This window comes from Pteropus vampyrus, unplaced genomic scaffold (assembly GCF_000151845.1).
Source record: "Pteropus vampyrus isolate Shadow unplaced genomic scaffold, Pvam_2.0 Scaffold307, whole genome shotgun sequence".
Classification (NCBI taxonomy): Eukaryota; Metazoa; Chordata; class Mammalia; order Chiroptera; family Pteropodidae; genus Pteropus; species Pteropus vampyrus.
Genome location: NW_011889088.1, coordinates 457,688 through 478,015, shown reverse-complemented (window position 1 = coordinate 478,015; position 20,328 = coordinate 457,688). Strand labels below are relative to the sequence as shown.

Here is a 20,328-nt window from a genome sequence, read left to right as displayed (position 1 = left end):
GGTACACTATAGTTATAATTTGCATTTCCCTGATAACTAATAAAATGGAACACTCTTTCATGTTTATTGGCTTTGCATGTTTTCTGTGTAAGGAAATGCCTATTTGTTTCTGTTGCCTTTTTTTCTTTTGCATGGTTTTTTCTCATTGACTTGTAGGAGTTCTTAATATGTTTCGAACACCAATCCTTTCATGCTATAGGTACCTCTTCCTAATTTGTGGTTGTCTTCTCCTTGTCTTTTTGATATCTTTTGATTAATATAAGTGTGTAATTTTGATGTAGTCAACTTTATTAATCATTTCCTTTATGATTTGTATTTTTTATGTCTTGTGCAAGAAATCTTTCCCTACCATGAGCTCAAAAAGATATTCTCATATCCTCTTAAAAAGCTTAATAATTTTACCTGTCATATTTAAGTCCTTAATCAATCTGAAATTGATTTTTTTATCAATTGTATAACTTAGAGATTCAGTGTATTTTTTTCTAAATGTATAACCAGTTGCCCACAGAACAACTTATTTACAATATAGCCTTTCTCCAATGATTTGCAATGGCCCCCTTTTCATATATCACACTTCTATAAACATGTGGGTCTGTTCAGGATTTCTCTTAATCTATTTGCCTAGTTTCACAAAAGCATCACATAGTCTTAAAGTTTTATAATCTTTAATATCTGTGAGACAAGTCACCATGCTGTATCTTTCTAGGAAACATCTTGCCCAATTCTTTGCCCTTTGCTTTTCTATATAATTTTATAGTCACCTTATTGAATTCCATGAGAAACTCTATTGAGATTTTGACTAAAATTATGTTAAATCATATACTAATTTAGGGAAGAAGTGACATTTTTACAAGTCTCCCTATCCATAAACGTGGTGTATTTCTTAATGTATATAGGACTTTAACGTCTTTTATGATATTTTATGGTTTTCTCCATGAAGGATTTATACATCTAGTTAGGGCCAACTTAATGTGTATTTATGATTAATGTATAATAATCATTAAAAAAATAATACACATGAATTGAAATAAATTAATACTTTTATTTCATTTTTAAATAATTACCATTTCTTACTAATGAGTTGTATGCTCTTAAGTACTGCACAGCTGCTCAAACCACCTAAATTTCCAGTTCCACTTTGCTTTAAGCATAGTACTTGCTTTTAAATCACAGCAACCACCGAACGTCATATCTTCGCAAAGATCTAACGTAGTTGATAGTAGTATAGCACAATCTAATGTTGAAACTGAATTATCTCAAGCTAGGTTCAATAGCTTTTAAAGTTTTCTTCTTATAAATTTTTTGTTCTCTAGTATTTTATAGTGTGCATTGCTATTGTGAATGGATCGTATTTCCCATTTCTATTTCTAGTTATTTTTTGCTAAAATAATTTAAAACTATTGATTTTGTATATTTATGTCATAACTATCCATTTTACCAAATTCTCTTATTAGTTTTAGTTTTCGATTAGAGTGTCTGTGGTTTCTCGGCATACAATAGTATCAGCCCCCCAAAAAGATAAGTTTTTCTCCTTTCTTTGCCCATGTTTACAACATTTACATATTTATCAGGACCTATGTTTTTTTATAGATACTGTCTGTTTCAGAAAGTGTCCTTTGATTTCTAGGATGCTGAGAGTTTTTATCAGGAATGCTTAATGAAAAGCATAAAAAGAAAATAGAAATATGTACCAGTTTTTGGATGGGAAGACAGTATAATATTGTCTCCAAGTTAACACAATGCAAGAGTAATATTGGATCATGTCAAATGTTTTTTTCTGTATTTGTTAAGGTAGTCATATGCTTTTTGTTTGTTTGTTTTTTAACAATGTTGATTTTCTAATGTAAAACCAACTGTCCATTATACTGGTTCTGATGTATTAACTTTTAAAATGTATTATTGGATTTGATTTCCTAAAATTATTTTAGAATTTTTTTTATCTGTGTTCATGAGAAATATTAATCCATAGTGGTTTTTTTAATGTCTTTGGTTTTGGAAGCAGAATATTGTAGCCTCATAAAATGAGTGAGTGTATCCTCTTATTTAATTTTCTGGTAGAGTTTGTCTAGAATCGGTATTATTTCTTCCTTAAATATTTGGTAGAATTCACTAGTTAAGCTATCCAGCCCTGGATTTTTCTTTGTGGTAAGTTCAATTGTTTCATAGATGTGGTATTAGTCAAGTTACCTATTTTTTTGAAAAAGAGCTTTGGTAGCTTGCATCTTACAAGAAATTTGTCTGTTTTATCCAAGTCGTTTAATTTATAAACAAAGTTCCTAATCATATTTCCTTATTATTTTTTAATAGCTGTAGAATCTGTAGTAATATCATTTCTCATAACAATAGTATATTTCCTCTTTTTTTCCTTTTTAGTCTGGCTAGAGATTTGTCTATTTTATTGAATTTACCAGTTGGTTTCATAGTTGCTTTTGTTCTCTATTATTGATTTCTGATCCAATATTTATATAATAATTCCTTTTTTTCTACTTCATGTATAAGTAACTTTTTCCTTTTTTTTTTTTTTTTTTTTTTTTTTTACTTTTTCCATTTTTTTTAAGGTATAAGTTGAGGTGATTGGTTTGAGACCTTTCTTCCTTTCTAATATAGGCATTTAGTGCTATAAATTTTCCACTAAGTACTACTTTAGCAGTAGTCAACAAATTTTGATATGCTATATCTTAATTTTTATTCAATTCAGAATACTTTCTCATTTCCCATTAATTTCTTCTTGAACCTTTGAGTTGTCTAGAATCGAGTTATGTAGTTATCACATCTTTGTGGCTCTTTCAGAGATTTTTCTGTTAATACTTTCTAATTTAATTCTATTGTGGTCAGAGAACATACTTCCTATCATTTTAATTCTTTTAAATTTATTGAGACATATTTTATGGTCTAGTATATGGTTTATATTGCTAAGTATTTCTGTACACTGGAAAAGAATGTATATTCTAGTATACGAATCTCAGTAGGGGTAGCATTGTAAAATTTTAAATCCCCCCTGCATTGGATCTTTGCAGTGGTAGTTTGCTTTTAAAAAAGAAAAAGCTAAAACTTTCCTGATTCTTAAGTCTACACTCCAATTTTGAAAGTTTACCAATGTCAAAAGAAGTTTATAAGTTTCTAACAGCTACAGGAGAATCAGTTTGCCCCCAATATTTTTCTACTTATTCAGCACAGAAGTGAACTAGCCTCAATGAGAAGAGATTTAAAAAAATAAAGAGTATAAAACACTCTTTTAAAAAAATAACTACAACTTAAGCCAGATTATAGAGAATTTGCAACACAAACAACTCAGTTTAGTAACAAGGTCAGAAAGAAGAGATCCACCTCTCAGTCTTTGAACCTGCCTGGCTTTTTTTTTTTAATTTATTTTTTTATCTGGCTTTGATACCTTTTGAAGTTCAGACTGATCTCTTCTCTCTTTTATCTGTAACTGATTTCATGAAAAACACTTTATTACCTGTATCCAAACCTCCTTGTTCTTAGCCTATAGAGATTGACATTTTTTAGTTGCCCTATTGGAAGTTTAGTGCCTTGGCTTGATATTCTCTACCATAAATATCCTAAATGATATTCCAAAAATAGCAGTCAAAAGACAAGGAAAAATCAGTTGTGCAAAGAAAAAAGAGGAAAAATAATTTTCATAATTTGAGGGCTCCAAGACTCAGATATGAAGACTATTATAGTCTAATGCAGCATCATTAAGATGTCATGTGGAACTAGATACTAAGTGCATAATATGTAGCTAGTCTGATACACACTAGATTTTGAAGATTTAGAAAAATGAGTGTAAAATATCTCATTGATTTTTATTTGATTACAAGTTAAAATTACATTTTAGATGTATTGGGTTATATGAGATGTATTATTATATTTAATTTTACCTGTTCCTTTTTACTTTTTTAAATCATGCTACTAGAAAAATTTTAATTATTTATGTATGGCTCACATATTTCTGTCAGATATAATTGCACTAGAATCTCACACTCAAACCTCAGCTCAAGACAGTGGTCCTGCTTCACTTTACCTGCATTCATTTTCCTTTGACCCTGGTAATAAAAGACTTTAAAAAAAAAAAAAAAAGTTGAGAACAACAAAGCTCTACCAAAGATTTAGCAAAGATTGCTTTTTAATAATGGAACTAGTATGAAGTTCAACTAAAGCTATTAAACTTACTTCTGGTCTATAACTATGTCTGCCTCACACTTTACGCTTTAGTAAAATCCACTTAGCTTGGATCTCACTGAAATATTTGAACTTTAGGCTGGTGCGTGGGGCCAGGAATCAGAGATGCCCTTTTAAAAGGGCAAGGAAAATTAATTAGGTACTGACATTTGGCCAATAAAGTGGTACATTCCAGAAGGTCACTGCTAAATCCCTGTTCCTGTAGTTCATAGCACGATCTCCATGTGCTGGAAGAGCCAGGCCAGACGGTGAAAATCTACAACCTGTTTTAGGGTCAAAAAGATATGCACCTTTTTATATAATTTCTTATTCTTTAAGATTATTCACCTTTTGACAGGTTAAAAATTTCATAACAGTTTCCATTGTGTTCCTGTGCACTAAGAATTATATTTGGTCTGAAATATTCTAGCTGTTTTCAGAGTCTCATCTCCCCTTAAAGTCTGTCTTACTGTAGTGAAAATTCTTCCACTTCATTTAAATCTTAGGCTCACCATTGTGGAATACAATTCTGGCCCTACGTGTTTTGTTGTTGTTGTTGTTGTTGTTGTTGTTGTTGTAATTACGATATGTTTCACGGCAGGTTTTGCAGTTTGAAGAATGACTTTAATCTCAGTAACGCATCAGAAAGTTGCTGAGCCAAGATTTTGACCACTGCGATGACCTCTTGAGACACTTCTTGTTAAAGATGAAGTAATGTAATTTTAAGGACACTCTTTCCTAATGTAGTCCATCATGAGCACATTCTGACCTAACGTTATGTTCTGTAAACTTCATACAACCAGTTTCTGGAATCTACTCTATAGCCAAAGTATTTGCAGAGGATGTTTGCCTAGATAGCCACAAAAAGAACCATTCCTTTTTTTAAAGAATATTTTAATAATTGAACCACTTGAAATCATAAATGGAATTCAGAAGGGTTTAGACAAATAAGAAATAAAGGTCATTCAAAATCATTAAGTCCAGATTTTTTTCTAGATGAAGAAACTAAGGTCCAGAGAGGTGAAGTGATTTGCTCAAGATCACAACCAGATAGTGACATTCTCTAGATAAGAGATGGTCTTGATAATGTTCAGTCCTGTGCTTTTTCCAGTATACCATACATGGTCTTATTAAAACAATAAAATTGTGTTTGGGCTACAACTATAATAACCTTTCTTCAAATTTATTTAAAGGAAATTTTAAAATTTACTTAAGTATAAACTAACTCAATATTGGTAACTTCCCTTGAGGCAAAACATAATCCTTTTCTTAAAATCAAAATCAGTGGGCCTCATTTCCAATGCCGAATATATGTATTAGTTGTCATGTTTAAACTTTATGTATTCTTTAAACACTGTAACTAAAACTATATGCAAAATAACAGCCATTAACTAATGGCATATAAGAGGAAAAACTTAGAGAAAAATGTGAAAGAAGAGAAATGAATCCAAAAAGCCTGTTCATCTACCAATTCAGCTCAAACGCCCCTCATTCATAAAGCTTTTTCTGATTGCTGTGGTGGAATCACTCCCTCTTCTATGTTGCCGTAACACCTCTTTTTACTTCTAGTGTTGCTAGTGGACCAGTTTGCTGGTCCTCGCACCCGGATTGTTGATTTAGTAGGTCTAGACTGGAATCTGAGAATTTGCATATTTAACAAGTTCTCAGGTTATACACATGCTGCTGGTCCAGGAACCACATTTTGTGAACTGCTATTACAGACAAATAGACTGAGAAGAGAAGAAAGGCAAACTGGAGAGGAAAAAGAAGGAAGTGAGGCGTTGTGCACAATGAGTGGGAACATTAAGGGTGAACACAGTTCTGGAGCCCCGACAGAACACCAGAGCAGTAGAAAGACTTGTCCTCTCTCCACTTCATACTTCCCTGACTAGGATACCACTGTCTTGACACCTGGACATTCTGAAATAAAGGTACTGGGCACCACAACCAAATTCACTCTTTACCAGCCAATCACTTTTATTTCAGAAAATTGGCCTCCTTTTGCACCTTGGCTTTTAAAACCAGTACTTTGAGGTACTACTTTTTTACATATAACTAAAATCTTAGGGAGAATAGATAAATCATAAAGTACTCTTAGATAATGTCCCCTTTCACATGTGAAAGAAATAAAAACCTTATCACTCAGGTAGAGAAGAGTCTGATCATCTGCAGCCTGATTATGAATGTCTATTAGGTGTATACTCTGAAAGACAGACTAGGGTTTTCTTTTTTGTTTATTATTGTTTATTATTGAGATATAATTGACATATAACATATTAGTTTCAAGTGTACAACATGATTTGATATTTATATATATTGCAAAATGATTACCACAATAAATTTAGTTAACATCCATCACTACACAATTACAAGTTTCTTTGTGTGTGTGAGAAGAAGTTTTAAGATCTACTCTCCTGGCAGCTTTTATACGTACAATGCAGTATTATTAACTATAATCACCATGCTGTACTTTACATTCATGACTTATTTATTTTATAACTGGAAGTTTGTACCTTTTGACCCCCTTTACCCATTTCACCCACTACTCCACCCCCCACCTCTGGCAACCATCAGTCTGTTCTCTGTATCTATGAGTTCAACTTTGGGCGGGGGCAGGGGGCGGTTTATATTCCACATAGTGAAACCATACAGGAATTTTTTTTTTCTCTGACTTCTTTCACTTAGCATAATACCCTCAGAGTTCATCCATGTTGTTGCAAATGGCATGATTTCTTTCTTTTTTATAGCTAAATAATATTCATGTATGTGTGTACACATACCAAATTTTCTTTATTCATTCATTCATTGATGGACACTTAGGTTGCTTCCATGTCTTGGCTATTGTAAATAAATGCAGTGAACGTGGGGGTGCATATATCTTTTTCGGTTACTGTTTTCATTTTCTTTGAATAAATATCCAGAAGTAGAATTGCTGGATCATATGGTAGTTCTATTTTTAATTTTTTGAAGTTCTTCCATACTGTTTCCATGGTGGCTGACCCAATTTACATTCCCAGCAGCAGGGCATAGGGGTTTCCTTTTTTGCTCTACATTCTCACCAAAATTTGTTATTTCTTGTTTTCTTGATGATAGCTGTTCTAACAGGTGTGAGGTGATTTCTCATTGTAGTTTTGATTTGCATTTCCCTGATGTTTAGTGATGTTGAGCATCATTTCATGTACCTCTTTGCCATCTGGATGTCTTCATCTCTTTTTGGAAAAAGGTCTGTTCAAATCCTCTGCCCATTTTTTAACCAGATCATTTGGTTTTTGCTATTGAGGTATAAATTATATATATATTTTTTTTTTTGGATATTAACATCTTATTAAATATATGGTTTGCAACTATTTTCCCCCATTCAGTAAGTTGCCTTTTAATTTTGTTGATGGTTTTCTTTGCTGTATAGGAGGAGCCTTTTAGTTTGACGTGTTCCCACTTGTTTATTTTTGCTTTTGTTGCCTTTGCTTTTGGTGTCAAATCCAAAAAGTCATCACCAAGACTTATATCAAGGAGCTTACTTTGTCTTCTTCTAGGAGTTTTGTGGTTTCAGGTTTTACATTCAAGTTTTTAATCCATTTTGAGTTAATTTTTATGAATGGTAAAAGATAGTGGTTCAGTTTCATTCTTTTTCATGTGGCTGTCCAGTTTTCCCAGCACCATTTATTGAAGAGACTGTCTTTTCCCCATCGTGTATTTTTGGCTGCTTTGTTGTAAATTAATTGACCATATATGTGTTGATTTATTTCTGGGCTCTCTATTCTGTTTCATTGATTTATGTGTCTGTCGTTAAGCTGATACATACTGTTTTGATTACTATGGTTTTGAAATATAGTTCGAAATCAGGAAGCATGATACCTCCAACTTTGTGCTTTCTCAAGATTGCTTTGGCTGTTTGGGGTCTTTTGTGGTTCTATACAAATTTTAAGATTGTTTGTTCTAGTTCTATGAAAATGCCAATGAAATTTTGATATGGATTTCATTGAATCTGTAGATGGCTTTAGGTAATATGGACATTTTTCTTCCAATCGTGAGCATGGAATGTTGTTCTGTTTATTTGTGTCTTCTTCAATTTCTTTCATCACTGTCTTAAAGTTTTCAGTGTACAGGTCTTTCTTTCATCCTCCTTGGATATGTTTACTTCTATTCTTTTTGATGCAGTTGTAAATGGGATTGTTTTCTTAATTTCTCACTGATAGTTTATTTTTAGTGTATAGTGATGAAACAGATTTTTTATATGAATTTTGTATCCTGCAACTTTACTGAATTCATTAATTAGTTCTAACAGTTTTTTGGTGGAATGTTTAGGGTTTTTAATATGGAAGGTCATGTCAATTGCAAATAATGAGAGTTTTACTTCTTCCTCTCCAAATTGTGTGCCTTTTATTTCTTCTTTTTTCCCCCAATTGCCCTGGCTAGGACTTTCAATACTATGTTGAATCAAAGTGGCAAGAGTAGCATCCTTGTCTTGTTCCAGGGTTTAGAAGAAAAGCTTTTCACTTTTCACCATTGATATAATTTTAGCTGTGGGCTTGTCATATATGGCCTTTTTTATACTGAGATTCAGCCTCTCTGTACCCACTTTGTTGAGAGTTTTTATCATGAATGGATATTGATTTTTGTTAAATGCTTTTTCTGCGTCTATTGAGATGGTCATATGATTTTTATCCTTCATGTCATTAATGTGATATATCATATTGATTAATTTGTGGATGTTGAACCATCCTTGAGTCCCTGGAATAAATCCCACTTATCATGGAATATAATCCTTTTAACATTTTGTTGAATTTGGTTTGCCAATATTTTGTTGAGGAATTTTGCATCCATGTTCATCAGGAATTTTGGCCTGTAATTTTACTGTGGTGTCCTTCTCTAGTTTTGGTGTTGATAATGGCAGCCCCATAAAATGAGTTTGAAAGTGTCCCTCCTTTTCTATTTTTTGAAGAGATTGAGAATGATTGCTATATATTATTCTTTAAATGTTTGGTAGAATTCACCAGTGGAGGCCAAAGAAAAAAATTAATTTAAGAATGAACTGACTATATAAAAAATAAAATTAAATCATATGACTAAATATGTAATTTGTAATTAGGAAAAATATGAAGTATAGACACCAAAATGTTACATTGGTTCTTTAAAGGTCATAGGATTTATCACAAGATGTTTTTCTTTTCACTTACCTATATTTCCTACATCTTTTATGAGATAGAAGCTTACGAGATTTTAAAAGAAGTAATTTTTTAAAAAGAAGAAGTATGTGTTTAATCTTAACAAATGGTATGGAGGTTAAATTAAGCGTCTAAACATTATCCATTTGGTTGGGAAGTAGGTCATTGGTAATCACCTTTGCCAGTGAAAGTGGGGTCGAGGGTTTCAGAAGGCCAAAACCAGTCTAGAGGGTGTTAATCTTCTGACCACTATTTAGTTTTATGTTGTCATTAAGAAATAAGTTCAGAACTTGCACATTGTTTTTTTAGGATTCCCAAGACTGCTTTCATATTACTACCTTTACCTTATGTAACACTTCACATTTTACTGAGTGTCCTGTTTATCTTTAAGGATGATTAGATGTAGTTGAGTCTCACTTTCATGTATTTCATTGTATTTTGACTTTCAAAAAGATTTGAGCCCAATTTTGACTTTCAAAAAGATTTTCATAATGCTCCTGAGCCATTATAGTCTTAAATTTAAATTTTTTCTGCCAGTGCCCATTTTTAACTATTTACAATGACACTGAAGAATATTCTTCTTGAAACTAAGAGCTAGTTAAGTTTTTCTCTGCTTTTATGTTATCATTATTTTTACAATATAAATCATGTAGAAAATTGTCTCTAGTTATTTGTGATAATTAGTTATATAAATATTTGATTATTTGTCTTTTGCTAATATTGTAAAGGCAGCATAATAACTTATGGACTTAAAATGCTAAAAGGAACTATTTTTCAATATAACCTGACATATACATGAAGGCTTTCTTGTAGAAGGCTTTTCCATAGGTTTTATTTGTTAGCCCTTCTAAATGTGGCAGATTTATAATTCAGTTTCTTTTTCCTCACAAGAACTTAAAGTATAGTATTTTGCAGGAAGGTTGCAGCAAAGGAAAACAAACAAAATATGCAGTATAGGAGCTACTTTGAAACAATGTAAACTATATAAATTATTAATGTTATCTCTTCATGGTTAAGTCCACCAGCTTTTCCTTGCTTTGAAGATAGAGGAAGCAGTTTATCAATTAGAGGTTTTTTTGTGTTTTTGTTTTCATTTTTGTTTTTTGAAGCTTTCTCTTTCCTTGCCTTTCATGATGAAACATTTTCTATATATCCTCCTACCTCTCTGGCCATTTCTACTCCATCTTTGAAAGCTCATCCTTCTCCACTTGGCCTTTAATTTTTGAAGACATATTCTTTTTTTCTCTTCTCATTCAGTACTCTCTTCAAGGATGATCTCTTCAACACCCACAACTTAAATTATCACCTATATGTTGATATCTCACAAGTTTACTTCCCTACCCTCAGACATTTTCTCTGGGCTCTACACCCATATATTCAACTGGCTACCTGGTATTTTACTTTCATGTCTCAAACACACTTCAGCTTTAATAGTTGTAAACTGAACTCATGGTATTCATCTCCTTTACCCCTCAACCCTCGAATCCGATTCCCTTCCATTGTTCCTAGTCTCGGCAAATGGCACCATCATTGATCCACATATACAAACAAAAACCTAAGAGATCCTTGACAGCTTTCTCTGTGTCAACCCCAATACAAGTTATATTGATTTAAACCTCATAAAAATCTTTTACCTCAATCCACTTCTCTTTCTTCTACCTTTAATACCCTAATCAAAGCTATCCTTATCCCACCTAGGCTGCTATAGTATCCTTCTAAGCATTCATCGCACATCTATTCCTGTTTCAAACTCATTCATCATCCTGTAGCCATAGCGATCTTTTCAAACTACAGATCTGTCATAGCCTGGGTTCCCCAGAAAACAGAACCCAGAGCTCAGTTACAGTAATGGAGATCGCAAATTCTCCAAGTGGGTCACTGGGTGTGATAGTAAGCAGATTCCTAGATCTCCTAAAAAGCTCTTTCTTGCTCTGGGCCCCACTCAAAGCTGGAAGCTTTTTGTGTCACCTGTTAATGAGCCAGAGCAGTATCGTGAGGATAGTATTTATAATTACTGGAAGACTCCTTTTGCCTAAATTATGTTTCCACAGATGCCATTTTTTGATTTAGTTCCATACCTTATTGCATATGAGTCAAGAGAACATAGAGGTTTAAATCACAGATACTGGAGTGAGACTACCTGGTTTAGAATTCTGGCTCTGCCATTTGTGGCCATATGATCCCAGACACCTATTTTACCTGTGAGAAGTTCAGTTACTTCATCAACAAAATGGACATAATTATCATATCTACCTCCTAGAAAGGTTGAAAAATTAAATGAAATAATTTGTGTAAACACTTCAAATATGTCTGATACTTAATAAGCACTCAATAAATATTAGCTATTATTACTGTATGCCAGACATGTAAAATTGAAGCAGACTCGGCTGTTCTCTCAAAAACTTAAAACAAAGCTAGATATTATTTGTCAAGCTTAGTACTTACCTTGTATCTCATTCGGAAACATTGTACATATTAAATAACCATAGTATTCAAAATTCTGATACATTCTCTATGGTTGTTTAAGTTTATTTAGCATTAAAATATAAGCTAAAGCTGAAACTATAGTGAGAACTGTTTTGTTTATTTTGTGCTTGGCACTGTACTTGGAAAGGGTAGGGAAGTCTAGGAGCAGGCATATGGAGGTGCCAAGGAAGTAGAATGTAACGGACAAAGCAAGACTTGGACGGTATTCATAGAGATATTAGATGTGGTGGGAGTAACTATGATGTTGAATAGAAAATGATAGATACAGCTTGTAGCAGGAGGTTTATATGGTCGATTGGATGTAGAAATGGATCCACACCATGAAGGGCTTACAAGCCTGGAAGAAGAGTTTGGTCATTGTCCTATAATGGCCAGAACATAGTTGACATTTTTGAGCAGGAGAGTAATATGATATAAAGAGCTATTTTTTTTGCTTTGGTAGTTTTAATTTTTGTCCCTATGTAGAAGATACAGATGTTCTCAGTGTTTGGACAATTCAAAAAAATTTTCTCCTGAGCTATGTCTAATATAAACAAGGAAGAGTCAGTTGTACAAGATATTTGTGCAAAAGACAGTTGTGCCTTTCGATCTTTTTTTCTTTAATGCTTAAATATATCATTTTTGAGAGATTCCAGTTTTATGAAATAAGAATGCTGGCCATGACAGTTCAAAGGTATGCAAATTGAAAGTATGAAGTAATTGAGGGGAATGAGAAATTAAGATTGCAGGGCTCACTCTTCAATTGTAGCAAGAAAATTAAAGGAAAACTACATAGCAAAGTTCAGAATAAAACATGTATAAGTTTTCAAGTCCTTGCAAGTTTATAAATTGCCTGGTATGCCTGTAACTACATTGCTATTATGTGGCCAAAGGGGACTCCAAGATGTGTATTTATGGACTGATTCCCCAATAGATAACTGCACTATTCTGGAATGCTATTGCTATGTCAATAGTTGTAGCATTATTGTTTTAAAATGTTTCCGTTTTTTTCAACCTAATTAACTTAGAATGTCTATAACGTGATTTGCAAAGAATTTTATATTTATATTTTGCAATCAGCATTGGACTGGCGCTCAGGTTGGAGACATGCACTACAATGTGTAAACATTTTGTAAGATAATAAATAGCTCTTAAATGTTTTATGATTGCCTGTCCCCTGCTAATTGGTCATGGATTGAAATTCCCCATTGTTTAATTTTTTTTAATTTGTGGGAAATTTTTATAAATGAGTGTGTTGGACTTCATATCACAGCTGTTGTCATTTAAAGTTTGGACAGAATTATTACAAATGAAGCCCTGCTGTGAAATCAAAGTCAGAAGGCATCTTGGCATCCCAGCCATTTCCTTAGGAGAAGATTACAGCTCAAGTCTGTTGAACTTTATTGCCTTGGGCCTCATGACAGTCTTCAGAAACATGCAAGGCATTTCTGTTAAAGAAACTCAGATGTGCTAGGACACAGGGGATGACATTCTTGTGCATAGCAGTGTCCTAAGCAAGGGGATGAGGAATAATTCAGGCAGAAAAAAATGATTCACCCTTTTGTTGTGTTCTGGGATTATTTTATAAAATCCATGGAGATGCTAGAGAACATATAGTGGTTCCATATAGGAGAAAGGTGTGATGTTTTCCTACACGGCCTGACTGTACATTTTTTCTAGCTTTATTAAGGGAAGTATAAGTGACAAAATTGTAATGTATTTAAAGTGTACAACATAATAATTTGCTATAGTATACATTGTGAAAAGATTCCAGAAATTGAGTTAATTAACATATCCATCACTTCACATATTCACTTATTTACCTATTTTTAGGTGAAAATACTTAAGTTCTATTCTCTTAGCAAATTTCAATTACGCAGTACAATATTATCAACTATAGTCACCATGTTATACATTAGATCCTCAGACCTTATTCATCTGATAATTGAAAGTTTATTCCCTTTTACCAAGCTCTCCCCATTTCCCCAACACCCCAGACCCTGGCAACCACCATTCTACTCTGTGGTTCTGAGTTTGACTTTTTTTTTTTCCTTATTTTACCTATAGGTTAAATACCATGAAGTATTTGTCTTTCTCTCTCTGACTTATTTCACTTACCGTAATGCCCTCCATATTCATCCACATCGTTGCAATTGGCAGGATTTCCATCCTTTTTAAAGCTAAATAATATTCCATAGTTTATATAAACCACATTTTCTTTACCATTAATTCATGGTAAAGATGAATTGATGGCCACGTAGGTTGTTTCCATACCTTGGCTATTGTAAATTAGGCTGCAATGAAGGTGAGAGTACAGATAACCTCTTCAAAGTAATGATTTCATTTCCTTTGGATATGTACCCAGAAATAGGATTACTGGATCATGGGGTAGTTCTATTTTTAATTTCTTGAGGAAACTCCATGTTTACCTTACCACTAACAGTGCACCAGGGTTCCCTTGTTTCCACATCCTTGCCAACACATGTAAATTTTTGTCTTTTTGATAATAGCCATTCTAACAGGTGTGAAGTGATATCACTGTGGCTTTGATTTGCATTTTCCTGATGATTAATGATATCGAGTACCTTTTCATGTACCTGTTGGCCATTTGTAACAGTGCATCCCAAATGTATTTTTATTTCATTTCTAAGAGAATGTGCTTCAGGAACAGTATTTTTTTTTTTTTTTTCAAACTTGCCTTAGTAACAGTTTGGAATAAAAGAAACCCATAGGACAGTAAACAATGTATCCCAGATTTTTGTTTCCATATATTTGTGATTTCTGGTAAATATCCTAATACTTTTTTGTTTGTTTGTTTCATTTAAGGATTGTTCAAGTTTAGAAGAATATAACATTGCTGCAGCATTACTCCCTTTGACCAGTGCTTTCTATAGGGTAAGTGTCTTTGATCTATATATAAATGTATTCAGTGTTCAGTACATGAATCCTGTCCCATTAATATATCTAACACATTTCTCTGGTTATATTTATTATGACATTTATTGTATACTGTGTGTAGACATTTTAATCTATAATACTAAATCATCTCCTAAAATAGAACCCCACCCCTTTCATCCCTGCTTTATTTTTCTTTATAGCACTTTATAACAACTGAAATTGTTATGTATTGATTTGTTTACATTTGACTGTTTCCCCCCACCACAGAAAGTAAATTCCATGAGGCTAGAATATTGTATGTCTTTTTCGCTGCTATATGCTAATGTCAGTCAGTAACTATTTGTTGAATGAATGAACAAATGAACAAACTAAATAAATAAATGGGACAGAAATTAGAGTTTAACTTCACTGGCAGTTTCTATGAACCTTCTGAGAATTTTCTGGAATGTTTAGTGACTCGTAATTCTGTCATTTATTACATTCTATCCATGCCTTTTCATAAGGAGATTAATTTTATGGCAAACAAATTCAGCAAATTCTTCATATTCTCTCTTCTCCTATAAAGAACCTGTAAGAAGTTAAATAGCCATACTCTGAACAGCGCATTTAATACATCCTTCTGAAATGTGCAGTAGGAAATAACAAAGCTGTGGCAGCCAGAATGACTCACTGTTCAGCCACATGCAGTTAGCTTCAGGAGGCCTAGGACTTCAAGAAGATGGTATGGCTTAAGCTACTCCATGTTTTCATGGGCTCTTAGTTTACTCAATATATTAAATATTAAATATAAATATATTAAATATTTCCAGATCTGTTTTAGTAGAGAACTAGGCACCAGGTGAAGTGCCTCAGGGTAGAGTCCTAGCCGTGAAATAATCATAACCTTAAATGCTAGCAATAGTCTTATTTTTGTTCTGCCTGTCCATTTTCTTTCATCTACCATTTCCAACTGGTGCAGCCTAGCTACTTTACAAGTAGCTAGTAGGCGTGCAATAAATATTTGTTGATAAGGCCAGTTTTTTAAAAACTTTATTTCAAATAGTCTGTCCACAGTCTCTGAGTTAAAGGTCCTAACCCAAAGTCCTCCCTAATTAGGAGTCACTGTATATCCCTCTTTTTTCCTTCTTGCCTTCCCATTTTCTTCTAAAACAGAAAGTGGAATTCACGAGGTTCATCCTTCTGAGAACTGGCAAGTCATACTGAGCATGCTCAGAAAATAAGTATAAATCTCAATAATGTCAAACAAAGGTTTAGAACTAATGACATTGCTGAAATTTGAATATCATCTTTTGGTTTTCCTTCTCAGCTTAAGCCCAGCTCCAGGCCCCCCAGTTTTCCTTTAATGCATATAGTCTTCTCTGAACTCTCTAGTTCTTTATCTCATTCCCCTACTAGCATGGAAAACACTGTTACAAAAATAGGTCCAGTTCTCCTTGATCATAAGCCAACTAGGAAATTCGTCTCCATATCTCAGAGTAGCCAGAAAATTCCATCCTATCTCTAACCAGCTTCATAGCATTCTAAGAGCACTCACAAGGGCATTTGTTAAAGAAATGGCATTTTAAAAATTTCCCACTTTCAACATCTAAGATATTTTTAAACTTAGATTTTATGTAGAAATAAATAAGAAAAAAAGATAGGTAAAATAAGAATTGAGTGTAGAAACTCAATTGCTTAAGTGACCCAAGTCACTTATGATTTTTTTTTTTTAAGCTGAATCATTTAACCATTTTACATTGTGTACTAGTGAGGGTTTGATTATGATAGAGGAAGCACCATGAAGGATATAAAGTAAGGAATTTATTATAGGGACCAGCCCTTACACTGTTATGGAAGCTGGGGAAGAAGTTTATGGAAGGCTTTGAATTAGAGACTACCTGTGGGCCTGACATCACTGTAGGACATCAGGGCAGTCAGAAAAGCTGGATGTGACATAGGGAAAAACAAGGAAGAACTGGAATCTGTTTATCTCTTATGTCCTCCAACCTTGATGGTGCAGATGACCTGCAAGAGAAGCAGCACTGTTAGCCATTGAGCTAGACATGTGCCTGGCACTGCACTAAGAGAAGCTGAAGGTGGAGGTCTGGCAGGAACTGAAAGAATTGTGAGCTCAGTTCCTTCTCCAAATCAATAAGATGAATCAGCAGATCAATGACAAAGTATATGAACTACAGCAGCACGTGGCATCCTATACTGACCTTCAGAATGTAATGGCTACTGCTTCATTTTTGCCTTCCAAATCTTGGACAAATTTCTCTTATGGCCAGCCTTAACCTGAAACCACAGAAGGAAGATAATTCTTGGAAATATGGTTCTAGCTTAGCTTAATTTACACAGTACAAAACCATATCCTGTGTTTTTTAGTTTTGCGGGAGTTTTTAATGCAATTAGTTAACAAGTTGGACTAAATGCCATGCTGTTTTTCTATATTAGCAAACCTAATAATACAAACTTGTATTTTAACCGTGGGTTTATGGATTTAATTCTTTGTCGTTGGCTTGGTTTGATTTAATTTGGTTTGGGTCTGAATTAGTTAAAGTCCAAAAAGGAGCTAGAAACCACACCAGTAATGTGAGCAGGAAAAATTTAATATAAGGAGTTAGATATTCAGTAATAACAGAGGATTAACTACTAAGAAGTAATGAGAATTCTAAAGAATACAGGAACAGCAGATAATGGGAGCACCTACTACTTCTAGGATTCAGGCAGAGTACTCAAGAAAGGAGCAAACTTGGAAGAAGTCTCCTCCTCCACGAGACTAGGATTCAGACCTTGTTGGGAAGGTTGCTGTGGCCACTGGATGGCAAAGAAATTCACTGAGGTGCCACAGACCAGGACTAGCCAGCAAGAAACTGCCTACTGGAGTTCTAGCAAAACATGCTAGGAATCTACTTGCTAGGGTACCAATGGAACTTAATAGGAAGCCACCATCTGGGGTACCACTGAAACTCACTAAATGGTGAGCACCTCTGGGTGTCCCCCATACCCGTAGCAGGCACATGACACAGGAGCTAGAAGGAAAAAGCACACCAGGACCAGGAAAACAAACCACTCATACTATACTGCCCCTTCAGTACTCTTTACTGACAAAACATAATATTGTGCTAGCTGGCAAATGAGAAATGTTTAAAGGTCCAGCTCCTGTACAACAAAGCAGAACAAAGAAAGATAGATTTCAAGGAAAGAAGCACTACATTGAGAACTGACATAGAAAAGTTTGAGAGGGTGAGAGTGAATCATGCTGATTCTTAGATACTTTCTAAATTTGTTTTATGGGAAATTATTTCTGGTGCTTAGTACATTTCTTAATTCAAGAAAATCTGTAGATGTAAAGTGTGTTCTCCTGGCACAGATCACAAATGAGCCATTCTCATACCGTTCAGTTAAACTCCTTGGCCTTGTTCAGCTTTGCTTCAGAGAATGAACTCAGCTGCTTGTCTTTTTTACACTTACTTTAAAAATATTTTTAATAACATTTGTTAGTCTTTTTTTTTCAATGCAACAAAAGTTTATTGAGCATCTCAACGTACAGAGTTACTGTGCCAGGCAATATCGTGGGCAGCAATGTGAATAAGACATTGACATGACAACTAGGAGCTTATATTAGTCTTTCTAATACAATAAATAATTATATCAATCAGATGGACATTTTCTTAAATCAAAATAATATGTATACATGGTTAGAAAATTCAGATAGTACAGAAAGACACAAAATGCAAAATAAAATCTCCCTTTCCCACCTCTATCCCATGTCTTCTAATAGCTGATTTTTTCCTGGGGTTGATGGGGGATGGAAAGTTGTGCATTATTGCCAGAATATACAGATAAAATTATCATTTAAAAAAAAATTAAAATAATCAAACCATTCACACTGTTTTATTACCTTGCTTTTTTCACTCCAAGTAGTACATCCAAGTAGATAGCACATATATGCAATTATTTTTAATGACTGAATATATATTCTTTTTAATGAAAAGATAGTATATTTGTACGTACCATTCTCATAAGAGCAGAGTATTTCATTGGCCCAGATGAGATTTACTTCGTATAAAAGATATTTCATTTGTATTGTTTCTATCTTAGATCCTTGGGGATTTGTTATGCCATCAATTTTAGGGTTCTTTCCTTATAGTTCCACTTCACTTTTCTCTACTTTTAATAAGTTGTATGTAATTCATGCTTCTTTAACTAATGAAACCTTTCTTGATAGTGATGCCTTAACAGCCAGGTTTAAATTGTTGGGATTACTCCCCATTCCTAGACAACCATTAATATGCATTCTGTCTCTATAAATTTTCTGTACATTTCATATAAATGGAATCGTAAAATATATGTTCTTTTATGTCTGGCTTCTTTCACTGCGCACAATATATTTGACATATACTCATGGTGGTAGAAGATCTCTTTAGGACTATTAAATATTAATTAAACATTTTCCATATCCAGAGTGCATAGGTCACCATCTGTATTATTTCAAATTATATCTAATTCAAAATATAATATAACTAGTTATATTTTAATTAAATACATTAGGAGAAAATTTGAAATCTTAAGCGTGATTTCTCAGTTAGAAGAAATGTATATTTCTATCTACATGATTTTATAATTCTGTAATTTTTATATTGCTAAATTTTAACTATTGCTTATACATTCTAAGTGAACATCCACTAGCTTATCTGAATGTAAATAAAATTTTAGGTATTATTTCCATTTCAAAATGTAAAAGCCCAAGGCAAGTATATTCAGGGTAGTATGATAGAAAAATATGTTGACCACTTCGTGAAAAAAGTCATTTGTGTAACCTAGCTTACCTAATCAGTCAGAGAAGCAGAAAGTAGATGGCATTAAAGTATGGAGAACCACAGAATTTTCTGAGCCATCCCTTGAGCGATGACCTTCCTGCCACCAGACTAGCAATAATTCTGCTACCAATCCTTGCCCTCCAAAATGAGTAAACTAAAATCTATTACCTGAAGTGGCATCACTCCTACACCCACATTTCTGCGACCATTTTTCACCCATATATCCAGTAAGGGAGGGACAAAGTCAGGAAATGCAGATTAATTGTGTTATGGTTAATAAGTAATTGTCACATATTATTTATACATCTCTCACTTCCACATATTTCTAATACAAAACATACTAAGTGCTCAAAAGTCACACCAGAAGCACTTTTGTATTTCTCTGATGATTTAGAAGTAACTTGAATAACTGACTCTGCCTCTTAGTCATTAATATGGTTCCTGCTTGTTCTGTTATAGATATTGTAGCTGATAATTCTAACTGATGGAATCCAAATGAACCCACATTATGATATGATTGCTACTAGAAGAAAAACCTTATATGAATACAAAAAAAATAGATATTTCATCAGTTCTTGTTTTTTTTTTTTATTTTCATTGGTAAATGATGAGAGTTTCTTAAAAATTTATAAAATAGAAAAAGAATTATTTTTCTTAGATTTCATGATCTGAATGCATTGTATTTCCTACAGAAGGTCTCAAAGGATTATATTTTTGACAAAAAAAAAAGAGAATGATTGAAGGGTCTTTTTTTTTTTCGTCTCTTTCCTGCTGTAAAATCAAATTTTAATCTTAAAAATAAGTCAGCAGAAAAACATTTGAGAGTGAAGACA

At 33.4% G+C, this 20,328-nt stretch overlaps 1 protein-coding gene across 4 annotated transcripts in view; it reads left to right on the top strand.

Annotated features, from left to right (window-relative positions):
* SBF2 (SET binding factor 2) overlaps positions 1-20,328 on the top strand; it is a 379,135-nt gene that overhangs the window by 258,694 nt on the left and 100,113 nt on the right. For all 4 annotated transcript variants that reach the window (XM_011377248.2, XM_011377246.2, XM_011377247.2 and 1 more), the window contains exon 17: positions 14,622-14,690. In XM_011377248.2, the coding sequence (XP_011375550.1) occupies positions 14,622-14,690 (69 nt within the window). The remainder of the gene's footprint in view (positions 1-14,621; positions 14,691-20,328) is intronic.